General features: G+C 32.3%; 3 protein-coding genes across 4 annotated transcripts; all 3 read right to left on the bottom strand.

Moving 5' to 3' along the window:
* Nucleotides 1–754: 754 nt before the first annotated feature.
* On the bottom strand, nt 755–5565 carry LOC124945908 (transmembrane protein 184A-like). 2 transcript variants are annotated; one of them, XM_047486430.1, is made up of 8 exons: nt 5410–5565; nt 5028–5085; nt 4710–4916; nt 3342–3415; nt 2360–2509; nt 1980–2265; nt 1518–1751; nt 755–1445 (listed from the first exon to the last, which is right to left on the bottom strand). In XM_047486430.1, the coding sequence occupies exons 3-8, from the start codon at nt 4854–4856 to the stop codon at nt 1017–1019; spliced, it is 1320 nt and encodes a 439-aa protein (XP_047342386.1). In that variant the 5' UTR covers nt 4857–4916; nt 5028–5085; nt 5410–5565; the 3' UTR covers nt 755–1016. The 2 variants fall into 2 exon arrangements, with proteins under 2 accessions (XP_047342386.1, XP_047342387.1); XM_047486431.1 differs by having other exon boundaries at nt 5028–5100; nt 5410–5547.
* A 271-nt stretch (nt 5566–5836) lies between these two features.
* On the bottom strand, nt 5837–7746 carry LOC124945526. Its single transcript, XM_047485980.1, has 3 exons — nt 7075–7746; nt 6276–6716; nt 5837–6198 (listed from the first exon to the last, which is right to left on the bottom strand). Exons 1-3 carry the CDS (start codon nt 7601–7603, stop codon nt 6050–6052), a joined length of 1119 nt encoding a protein of 372 aa, XP_047341936.1. The 5' UTR covers nt 7604–7746; the 3' UTR covers nt 5837–6049.
* Nucleotides 7747–10802: 3056 nt separating this feature from the next.
* Nucleotides 10803–11402, bottom strand: LOC124910153 (tetraspanin-8-like). The gene is made up of 2 exons (XM_047450769.1): nt 11046–11402; nt 10803–10979 (listed from the first exon to the last, which is right to left on the bottom strand). Exons 1-2 carry the CDS (start codon nt 11400–11402, stop codon nt 10803–10805), a joined length of 534 nt encoding a protein of 177 aa, XP_047306725.1.
* Between the last annotated feature and the right edge of the window lie 808 nt (nt 11403–12210).

The following is a 12210-nucleotide window of genomic DNA, read 5'->3' as shown; positions in this document are numbered from 1 at the left end:
TATATATAAAGATAAACTCATATCTAATCTATAGTCAAAAATACAAACTAAAATGTAAATAGAAAAATCACAATTTGACTAAATTACAAAACACTTTCCCCCTAACTAGCAGTCAATGAAATACGTACAATGTTGTCATTGGATAGTGAATTGTTTTATGTTCCACGTTTCACAAAAAAAATAAAAATTAAAAAAAATCCTATTATAAAACAAAATTTTATTTTAGATAGCAAACGCAATCTTCAACGCCGTAACTTATCCCCTCTTATAGCCTAGAGATAACAAGAGTTGATACTCAGAAGTCCAGAGTTCAAGCCCATAAAAAAAACAAATTTAAAAAAAAAACTATAATCTATATAATCTCTTTTAAGTATATCTCTTCCAACAACTATTCTATACGAGGATGTCACCCAACTAAAGGAATTAGGTAGGGGATGAAAAATTGAGTCGGTTACATGACATAATTATTTGAAGATAGATGATGAATCAAACATATTGTAAAATTAACTCATAGTATAACATAATTAAACTTAATAATATTTTAAAAGTTTTTTTTATAGAGATATTATTAAATCATCTCTACTATATAACAACACTCTTTAAATTCAAAACAAACATGAAGAAGACTTTTACTTACTTTTCTTTCCCATTATCTATTGTTCAGTGGTCAAAGCCAAAACCACAATCAACAAAGAAAATAACCATCAATTTCAATGAGATGAAAAAGATGGGTGTTTGATGTTGACACAATAAATGAAGTTTAAGATATCAAACTTGTTGTATATAATACAAAGAGTCATTATACTTCATCAAATTGGTACAAGCACTAAAATCAGAGATTAGGTTTTCAATACAAAAGACCAAATCAATGTGCCTACATATACAGGACAGGTCCTATCCCCCTATACCCCCCCAACTCCACTCCTCCATTCATGAGTAAAATACCAACATAAAATCCAATAACCCCAAAGAAAAAGAATTTAAAACTTAGAGATTCAGGATACATACCCCTTTCGTCAGCTAGTGACACCAGTGTTGCCTGATGCAGCAGGAACATTAACGGGATAATCTGTCATGTCTATGTCTATGTCTATGAGACCAAGATCAAACGGTGATGCCGAATCATCCATTATTAACAAGGGAGGGGAATTCACAGCCTCGGTATTTGAAGAAGCGGCAGCAGCAGCTTGGGTGGTGCTGGTGGTTGTGGTTGTGGCCTTCCTCGTGGGGCTGTCACAAACACTGCTAGTAGTAGAGGAAGAGACGCTGATAGAAGAGAGTTGAACGTCGTCCAGCTTGTTCCCTAACAAATGCTTGTTCTTTCTAACAGCATCCATTTCAGAACCCATCGGTACAAATGTTCTTGATCTGTACTTCTTCTGTCCTCCCCCTTCCTCATTGTCACTATGATTGTATAACACGTAATCGTGGTATGTTGGAGCAAACTGCATTAAACAAATCTGTTATACTTTTATCCAGACACGTGAGGTCCTATATCTAATGTTTAACCTTTATACCTGATGAACTGTATCATGGTAAAAGTCGTTTAGCTTCAGAGCATGGGCCAGACTTGCAGTGAATCCACGAGGGGCACCAATATTCGCACCAGCATATTCTTTGTATGGAAACGCGTAAAAATGGCCAACAGCTGCAATCAGCATCTCAATGCAGACGATAAATTCTTGAAACTCGGCTGCATCCTCTTTATCTTTTATATATTTAGATTTAGCAGCTAGAAAAACAAGAACACCCTGAGAGAGACCAAAGAAATAAATATTAAAGATGAGACTATACATGAATAATCCATAAACTATAGGCCACATTTAAAAACACTCAATTAAATTTTTTATCTTGCTTATGATTAATTAAAGTTTCAGACATTTCTGTATTTAGAAAAGTATCCAAACACAGAAACAATAATTGTTATCAAATGGGGCCTATCTATAATGATGATTATACAAAAAAAAACATAAAGATACCTGCCAATAGGTTAGAAAAACGACAGACTTGATTAAAATGAACTTGGGAACCGGATTGAATGGCTGAAGCAAATCCCGACATGCCACATAGAATAAAAGAAGAGCATAGAGGGCCACCGAGTACGATAACATATAGATAACTGTGATATACAGGTATGATTGGTCTACACTGAAATCTCCATCATGGTATCTCCCTTTCGAATAGAGAATAAATGTAACTGCAACTAAGATGGGCTTTAGTATCACAAACTGCAGACAACCTTGCTTGCATCTTCTTATGAAACGCCTGCGTGCATGGATTTTTCATTATCCATCATCATATACCTCATACAAACAAATTAATATGACAAGCAAACAAAAGAATACTACAAGTCACTCACCCTTCCAGAGGAATGGGAGGAAAGCAGCAAGTCATCAGGCACATACTTGGTTTCAGAATCCGACCACTCAAACTTAATACAACTGCTCCAGGTCCCCCCACCCACGCCAGGCACAAAGACAGAAAATTATAAATGACCCATGCCTCGTATCTGAAAATCAGAAACTTTAGGATTTGTTTTATTCACACAAAAAAATCAGAAATATGATAGCTTTGAAGTAGTTATCCAGTAGGAAAACAGACAACATATGAAAACATCAATACTATTTGCTCAATAGAGAATTCTATGCATGTATCTAAACCATTATGATCCAGAAATTCAACGAATAGGTAAGGTTAGTAAAGAAGAAACAAATAATTGTCTGTATATCCAGTAAATGTACAGATATTAAATCAGGTGTGGCTAATAGAGTTGAAATAATGCATTAAAGGAAATTAGAAAGAGCAAACAATAGAAGTGAACCCGTTGTAGCCAGTAACAACAACAAGGTCAAGAGAAAAATAGACTACAATACATCATCTAAAAAAACTATCTACATGACATTGCAAGGATTAATGCAACTTCGCACTAAAACATTTAAGAGGTAAGGAGCGATTACAGGCGCTCACATCTTAATGAAGTCTTCAATTGCCCAATTTTGTTTTAGATGGTGGTAAGATAAACTTCAAAGCAATTGCAGCATATTGGGAATTTTATACTAGCATGATAAGAAATTTATCTTCATGAAAAAATTTATATGGGACAACTCCAATGATTGAAATTTGCATCTACAATTGAATAATCAGATTAATCTGAAGAAGAAAGCAGGGTAATGTCCCAAAATTTGCATCTACAATGATAAGTTTTTCCAAGGATAAGCTCAATTAACAAGTCACCAAAAGATTAAAAGAAACAAAGTACTTGTAACAACAATAAGAAGCGGAGCCCACTGGAGTATAGAAAGGAAAATACACATGAAACTGAGAATACCAGGAACACGTACATTTCCCTGATTGAATTGAAATAGATTGAGCTCTCATTGAAGACAAGGGACAAGAAAGATGTCAGTGCATATACCTGTCAAAGAGAAGAGCAGTTGTTAAGTCAATAATAATCCTACAGATAAAATAGGGTGTTGTGCAACTTATTTTTTTCTAAAATGAAGCCTCTACCAGATGTAGGGGGAAAATATGAAGAACGGAAAATCAAAGAAACACAAAGAGCAATTGATCAAAGAATTGATCTACAGGGTAGAATAATGCATAATGATTAACCAATATGCATTGAACGATGAATTTATAACAATAACAGTAGGTGGTGCAGTAAACTAATATCAAAGTTTCCCCTTTCTAAAGCTACAGCAATCACCGAATATCAATTTTCTATCGAAAGATGGTGAAGTGCAAAGATTGACTTTGCAATCCTTATACCTACATGGTTAAACATGAGATCTTACCCACAGAATTAGCCCAAAAATAAAATTGAGACCTTACTTGAGCTTAAACACAGAAAGACCAGTAAATACTTGATAAAAAACACTAATGAGGAATTCTTTTTTGAAAAAACGCTAATTAATGAATTAAAGAAGTGATTGTCAATAGAATAAACCACATTTAGTCAGGTATGTTCAAGTTTCACTAGTGTACATAAACATAGCCTGAGAAATAGGAAACTGTTGTTGTCATGACATGAGATAATGACCCAGAACAGTATCAACCAAGCATGATGTATTGCCTCTGGATATCAGTATAATACAGTAACATAATAAGATCATTGTCTTAACATTCTAGTAACAGCTCATGTTTTGATTAATATACTGCTTTGATCCATTTGAAGATTAAAGTTTTAGTAAATAAAGTCAATGTGCATTGGGATTGCATCTGTATGAACTACACATCTCTTTGTGGTTGTATCACTATTAACATCACCATCTCTTACATGACCATAATTTCATAATGACAAAGGATGACCTAAAACTGAGCTCAAGGTGTAAAGCTCAGGTTCTTTCATGATTTCTGCTCCAGTATCCACACCTATTTGTGCATGAGCATATGTATGAAAGGATGGTCCACTCAAAGATCGAAACATTGCAATTGCAACTACCACAGTCAGCCTTAAGCTACTTCGAACAGAAGACCAAATCAACAAAGGAACCAATACCCATAATTCTCAGGCATTGAACAAGGTACACTTCAAAAGGAGAATTAAGTGAAAGGCATAAAAGTAGCTAGGTGAAGAAAGTTTGACGAAATAAAAAGACACTAGACAGTAAAGTGTAAACCATCTTTATTAATATTAATGAAAAGTTGACCTTTCTTCAAAAAATAAATCCAAAGAGAAAGTGGAAACAGTCAAAAATCATGAAACTCACCGGAACCATAAAAATGATGCGAACAATGTATCTCTGATAAGTAGGCTCTGTGTAATTCAAAAGATGTCTGTATATATGTAGAAGTGCCAAAGCAATAGCCCCTATTGTGCAGGGCAACGCAATAAGTATATAAAATAACGGTGCCATCTGTCTGTTCCTCAAACTAGACTACACATTCATTCAAGAAACTACTATCTTCACTTCTCACTGCAAATAGAGTAAGAGGATAGTCAACTGCATATTTGATGAGGGAAACAGAAATACAAGACATGAACTGAACTGAACTGAACTGAATTGAAAGTCAATGCAGATACATACCTTGAAGTATATAATTGTTTCAGTTTTCAAAGTCGGTGGAAAAAAAAAGCGAATCCCTCTGCAGATAAGGGAACTATCAGATTCACATTCACCGGAAGCAATCCCGTAGCAGAAATAGAAATGCAGAACAGTCAGAAATCACAGATGAGTGATTTAAACAGCAACATAAACGCGAAATCGTAGTAAGCAATAGAATTATAAATGAACCTAAACAGTTGAAGTATAGCAAGAAACAAGGTCAAAGAGCGGCAACAAAGGAGATGTCATGAAATCAACGCAACTAATTGTGAGAAAATGTCAACAGTCGTAATTACACTTAACATAGATTGGAATTATAGGGTTTTGGACATTCAATTCACAAAAGAGTTAAACAAAGACTGACCTAGTTATCTTTCCGAAGACGATTAGGAGGAGGAATGAACAGTCTAAGCAAGAATTGAATTGAATTGAATGAAGAGAATCAACAATTGCGGCTCCTTCGTCTGTCTCTCTTGCGATGCCAAAACAATACAATGAAGATAGCAAGCGAAAATAAAGTAGCTTGCCAGCAAAGTGAAGTATTGTTTTATTTTTATTTTATTATTTACAACCTGTGTTTATACCCATTTTTGCATACATGATTGATTATCATTAGATTCAAGAAACTTCATTGAAAAAGTTTTTTTTTATATTTTAAATGCGCATTTAAGAAACTTCCTAATTAAGTTTTTTTATAATAATTATTATTTCAATTGATTCAACCAAGAAAAAAATATACAATGTTTGTTATTTTATTAAAGAAATTTTGAAGATAACAAACACGATATAACTCGCAAATATATATTATGTTCAACAACAACCATCGTCACTGGTAATTAGCAATTGCTCATTCCTGAGTATTAGTCACAACAGGCAATGCCCATCTTACAAGCCGAAAAAGATACAACAGGAAGAAACACTATGCTGATTAGAAATTTAGAATCATCATCAGAAAACCCTAAGTTCTAAAAGGTGAAAATGTTAAAAGATATGTCGGCGTAACACTATTCCGTTGAGTTGATTCTGTCCTGCGGTTGAGGTAGGTACGAGTAACCGATTGCAGAAGCACCCGCAGACACGACTAAACCTACACAACCCCACCATAGCCACCTCCTCTGGATCCTTTTTCTTTGTCGTTGATTCCTAGCAAGCTCTGCATTTATCAGATGTTTTTAGTAACCAACCATAATAAGTCCATGGAAAAAACAAGCACTAGAAGAACATACATACCCATATTCTCCTGATTCCTCAGGCACATTTCGCGATTAACTGCTTCGTAGTATTGCAGGCGGTCTCGCAACCGGGTGATCTCATGGTCTTTCGATTGTATCATCTCTTCCGCAGCTACTTCAGCTTTGGCACGAGCCATGCCATGTCCTATTGCTTCAGAAACAAATCTAGCAACTACAATTTCCTGATGTAACTGCTCTAGCGAACTTTCGTCAAACTTGAAACTGCTTGCATCTGTTAATGGAGGAAATGATACCCCTGCTTCAGATACCATAGTGCTTAGCCTCTCCCACTGTTTATACATTCGATTAAGAGCATCCTCTGCATTCTTTCGCCTCTCGATCTCCTCCAGAAGACTGATCCTTGAGAAACGTAGTTCTGATTCCAGTTTTGGGACATAGGAAAAGGATATACTAGACGTAGACCCATCCATTGACAGTTCTGCAAACATAAGTCTTTTACATAAATGATATGAACTGATTTCAAGAGAAAATTAAGCAAGTAATTCAGATGCAATCAACAAAAAAATAACTAGTTAAGTCAATCCTACATCTGACTCAGCCCATATATGAACCCTAGTTTTTCGTTCTGTTTTAGTCTATAGAGGATGCAGGCATACAATTCCAAATTAAAGATCAATTCAACTAACTACTACAAGATTATACACCATAGCTGAATAGAATACAGACATTTGCCCTAAGAGGCAGCTTATAGATGCAAAGTATCGAATTAGGTTTTGGTTTCACAGTAATTTCACGATTAGACAGTACAATCAGTAAACAAAGGAATAGGATTTCACCTTCAATAGCGTCGAAGAATTCCCCCTGATAAGATACAAGGCTCTGATTGTCAATTTGCTTTCCACAATCATCCACCTCACTACAACTAGAAGTGCCAACCTGTTCGCAACGAGAATCAAATAACTCATCCTCAATAGCATACACCTCATTTCTCTCTAGAACAATCTCCTCCTGCCCTAGAAATTCCTGATCGAACGATTCCTCGACCACATTAACCGCATCATTCTCACTTTCCAATTTCTTCTCATCAGAACCATCGGAACGAAGAGAAAACACCTTACCTCCGCGTCTCTTATGGTTAACGATGTAAGGTGAAGGCGATGACGGATCGGAGGTACAATCCGGAATCGGAGTCGGCAACGGAGTCGCATACAGAGCAGGTGATATGTATATATGTTTCGTCGATCTAACATCCTCCCTCTCTTCATTACTAGCTACATCATCGGATTTTTTGAAAAAACACTTGTGAGAATCTTGAACTACAGGTTCGAGCAAAGTCTCCCATACAACCTTTGTGAATGACGGCATATTGATGCTAGAAAGATGCCCTAGAGAGAGAAATGAGGAAGAAGAAGAAGAAATTGCGTTTGTTGGATCCTTGACATAGCTCAACGCAGAGTCGCCGTCATTAAGGGCTTTTTCCTCAAGAAAGCTCTCGTAACCTCCAAATATATTTCTTTTGAAGAAGTCTTAAATTGACCCCTTAATTATGTCTTTTAAGATACAAAACCCCTCAATTTATTTTACTTGACTTAGTATTAGAAATAATTAATTAAAGTACAAATGAAGAAATATTAAACTCTCAGATTGTGTGAATTATTAAATGAATTTGAAATATATTTTTTCCATATATATATATATATATATATGGGATTGCGTGAATTTTCAAGTTATTTATGATTTTAATTAATTATATATATTTTTTAATAAATAAAATATTAATTTTTTATTCAACCGAAATAGTTGAATTTGAAATAAAGGAAAGTTCTGGAGGTGGGACCCGCGCTAATCAAGAGAGACAGAAACCGCCTTACTGGCCAGGAAAGATCTCTCCCATGACGTTGGAGTTTGCCATGTGATTTATTTATTGAATTAGAAAATAATAAAATATATAATTTATGAAATATATTCCTATATATTATTAATTATATAAATAAATACTATTTTAGGATTTTTTTTTTATTAAACACTGGAATTGAAAATCATCTTTAACTAACTCATCATTTTTATTAATATTCATTTTAAAATTAATTTATTTATTCATTAAAATATCTAAATATTTTCTTACTATATATTAATTTCTTATAAATCTTTTTATTCCATAACTTAAACCTGGTATAATTTAGATTAAAAAAAAAGACTACGAGGATCCTTGGTCTTAGATTATTTGAAAAAAAAACAAGTTATAATTTTTTATTTTGTTTTACTAAAATAAATTAAATTAGATTTTAGTTCACTAAAAAAAAATTATTTAATTATAAAATGATATGAAATTATTTAAAAGTAATTCATAATCAAACAATTATGTTCTTTTTTAATTGTAGTACTAATACTATTTTGTCTCTACAGACACATTTCAACCAATTTAACAACAATTTTAATATTTAAAAATAGTATATAATAGGGCCTTTGTCAACTTTATCTTAGGTAATGTCTAAAGTCTTGTTTGATTTGGGAGAGCCGCGGAACCCAGCGTTCTAAAAAAAAGTCTTGTTTGATCTGGGATCATTTATATAATTTAAATAACTTGTTTAATGTATATAAGTTATGGAAAATTAAATTATTTAGAGTTATTTAAATAAAAATATATTAACAGTATAAATATAATAAAAAATATAGATTTTTCAAATAATTAAATTTATTTAAATGATATGTTATATGGTAAGTTATTGATTTGTAGAGTGTTATTTAAAATAATCTCTAATAACCCAAAGTCAAACAAGACTACTAAATATATTAATGTCATGAATCATTGGAAAAAAAAAAAAAAACTCGGTGTTCAAATTCTGTGGGCTTATGGAATATGTATTGACTGGATTGAATTCACACGTTTTGGGCCTTGTAGGTATTTTAGGGAAAATATTATTATATTGTTTAAATAGAAATACATTTTTTCATTATGCCACATTTGTGGAGAAAAACTCAACCATACAAGTACAAGATGAAATTGGTTAAAATGAGTCCAAATAAAAAAATATATATATATATATAGCTATGAAATTAGTTATATAACTAACCTAATGTCTTTATGGTAAGAAGATTAATCAAATTCAATGTTGTCTTTTTGTTTATTGTTGTCGTTTTTTATCTTCATCCTTACTGGTATTATCGTTGTCATATTTATCGTCCTCTTCTTAGTTATTAATATTTATGATCGATTTTAGTGGTTGAAACAACTTTGTGATCGTCTTCATCATGCTTACCTAAAAAAGTTTAAAAATAAATAATTTTAATTTTAGTTTAACTATAAGTGTTTTTACTTTTAAATTTTAAAATAAACAATCTTAATTTTAGTTTAACTCTAATATTTTAACTTTAATTTATTTTATTTTTTTTACATATATGAGTATGACAAATTGAATATAAAATACACTAACAATCTTATTTAATCACCAATATTTTTTGATCTCTCATATTATTTATCTCGTTATATCATTTATTCATTCAATAATTTCACAATTACTAACATTTTTTATCCTCAATTTTGGCAAATAAACCATCGCATAATATCACTGACCTTTTTACCCTCATTTATTCGAAAACCGCCAATATTATTTGTATTAAATAAACCTCTCGTTACTAATCGTGTGACTTCACTTCGAATATTGTGTACATTAAACGTCTCATATCATCTCTCGTGACCTTCTTTTCATTCACATATTTAATCACTATTTTTTTATTTCCTAATATGGATATCTCGTAATACTAATTTCGTAATCTCACTTCGAGCATTTTACACCACAACATCGCATCTCATATACCACGACCTCTTTTTACCACACTTCGACAATCCACAATCCAAGCGAGTTCTCATCTCGCGATATATATCACACTTTCACATTTCAAAATTTTAACCATCAAATATCGTTTATTCCATCTCATCATTTTTATCATCACTTTCACATACATATTTCACATACCATGGTAGGTTGATTCTCTATTATATTGTTATGTTGGAAGAATTTTTTATATATATATATTGTTTAATTTTTAGTATATGATTTTTATTTTATAATTATTTTAAATATTATTTTCAATTTATACATAGGACTATTTTATAATAAAATAAGTCCAAATAAAAACAAGATTAGGTAGCTCAAAATTCATTCATAATTTGGATCACCACTCTCATGCTACGTTTCTTATTTGTCATTAAATTTGTACTAGAGTAATAATATATCTCGGGTTTAAAATTTCAATAAACACAAACTATCCTAAATATATGTTTTGACAAAATTAAATATTTGAGATACTTTTATAGGTTTTAAGGAGTCATTTTCTTTAATTATATTCAAACAAATGCAAAACTCATATACTAAAAAAAATAAACCCACTATGTAAGAAGTAATCCAATGTAAACAATCAAATTAGTAATTCAAAAATATCATACAAAAAAAAGTTGTAGTAACGTAAATTTCTAACACAAAGTACGATAGTTTCTGTAGCTACAAAAGAAAAAGATAGACCATATAACTAGTAATACTTTCTAATCTAATTTCTCGGCGAATCAAAAATCAAACTGGTCAATCGATGCCTTTATCCAATCGTAGTTGGTGTTATCGAACAATCCATTATTGCAATACTCAAATCCATAGCAAAACACTTTCGCATCACTCCTCCACTCTTTACTTTCGAGACTCCATTTCGTATGTATAAGATACTCGAAATTATAATCCCAACCAAACTACAAATTAATAAACAAATGAATTAAACTAAACACAATTAAACAAATGAAGATCAATATACATACCTGTACAAGGGATGAGTGATTCTTGATATTAATGGTCTCTTCTTGATGTGGGCATTCCTCGAAATGGGCATGGCCGGAATGTGGTTCTCCGGCGACGGAATGAAAGAAGAGTAGGGCCATGAAAAGATAGAGGATATAAATGTAGGTGTAGAAGAGGGTATTAACATGGCAGAATGAACGGATCATACCGGTAATAGAAGCTGCCATGAAGAAAAGTCCAATTTGTATTAGCGGTTGGTCGAAGAAACGGTTGGTGGTTTGATAGTTGAGAACAATTCCGGTTGTTGAGAGGGAAATGGAGAGCCAAAATATTAGAAAGTTTAGGTACCCAGAAACGTCGCTGATACGGGCACCCATTTTTAATTAATTCTTCAAGAACCAAATCCTCTCAAGATTCGAGAATATGGGAATTGAAGATAAGGAGGGAGAATTCGAGTTTGAAGTTTTGATTAACCGTAATTCTAATGAGGAAGATGGAGTCAATTTATAGTTACAATAGGTGTTAATTGAGACTTTGATCATTTCAAGAAATAGGTTGTTGTTGGTTGGTTGGAGTAATAATATATATTTGTTTATTATTAAAGAAAATTAAGAACAAGAAGGAATATCAAGAATTTCGAATCCGAGTTTTAGATTGAAAACATTAATAATTATATTTAATCTGACTAGTTTAGTTTATGTGGTTAAATGTTATAATAATTTGTATACAGACTTATGATCAAATTTTGGTAAAGTATTTTTTTTTAAAATTTTTAAGGGTCCTATGCGACTGTATAATTCTATGGTCGGAACATTATGTCTCTCACATCTCGGTAGGCATAGATCCATGGACGGATCTATGTAGATTGTAGGGGCTCGGGAGGACGAAAACCTACTTTGAAAAATAAAATAAAATATATTTTTACGGTTCAAATTTGACAACACTAGTTAATTTCTTAATTTTTTTTTAATATAATTCATTGTTTGTTTATTTAAATATTAAAAAATAATAAAACCTACATTTATTCGTTTTATTAAAAAAAAAATCGTTATTTTCTTAAGCCCACCCGATTTTTTTCAAACTCACCCCAAACTTAAATCCTAGGTCCGTCCTTACGTAGATCCAGAATAATGAGGACATAAATTGCCTTACCATAGGGTCGGGCCTAAACATGATGCCTCCAAG

This window comes from Impatiens glandulifera, chromosome 7, assembly GCF_907164915.1.
Source record: "Impatiens glandulifera chromosome 7, dImpGla2.1, whole genome shotgun sequence".
Lineage (NCBI taxonomy): Eukaryota > Viridiplantae > Streptophyta > Magnoliopsida > Ericales > Balsaminaceae > Impatiens > Impatiens glandulifera.
Note: the sequence above shows the minus strand (reverse complement) of the source record. Positions and strands in the feature narration are given on the sequence as shown.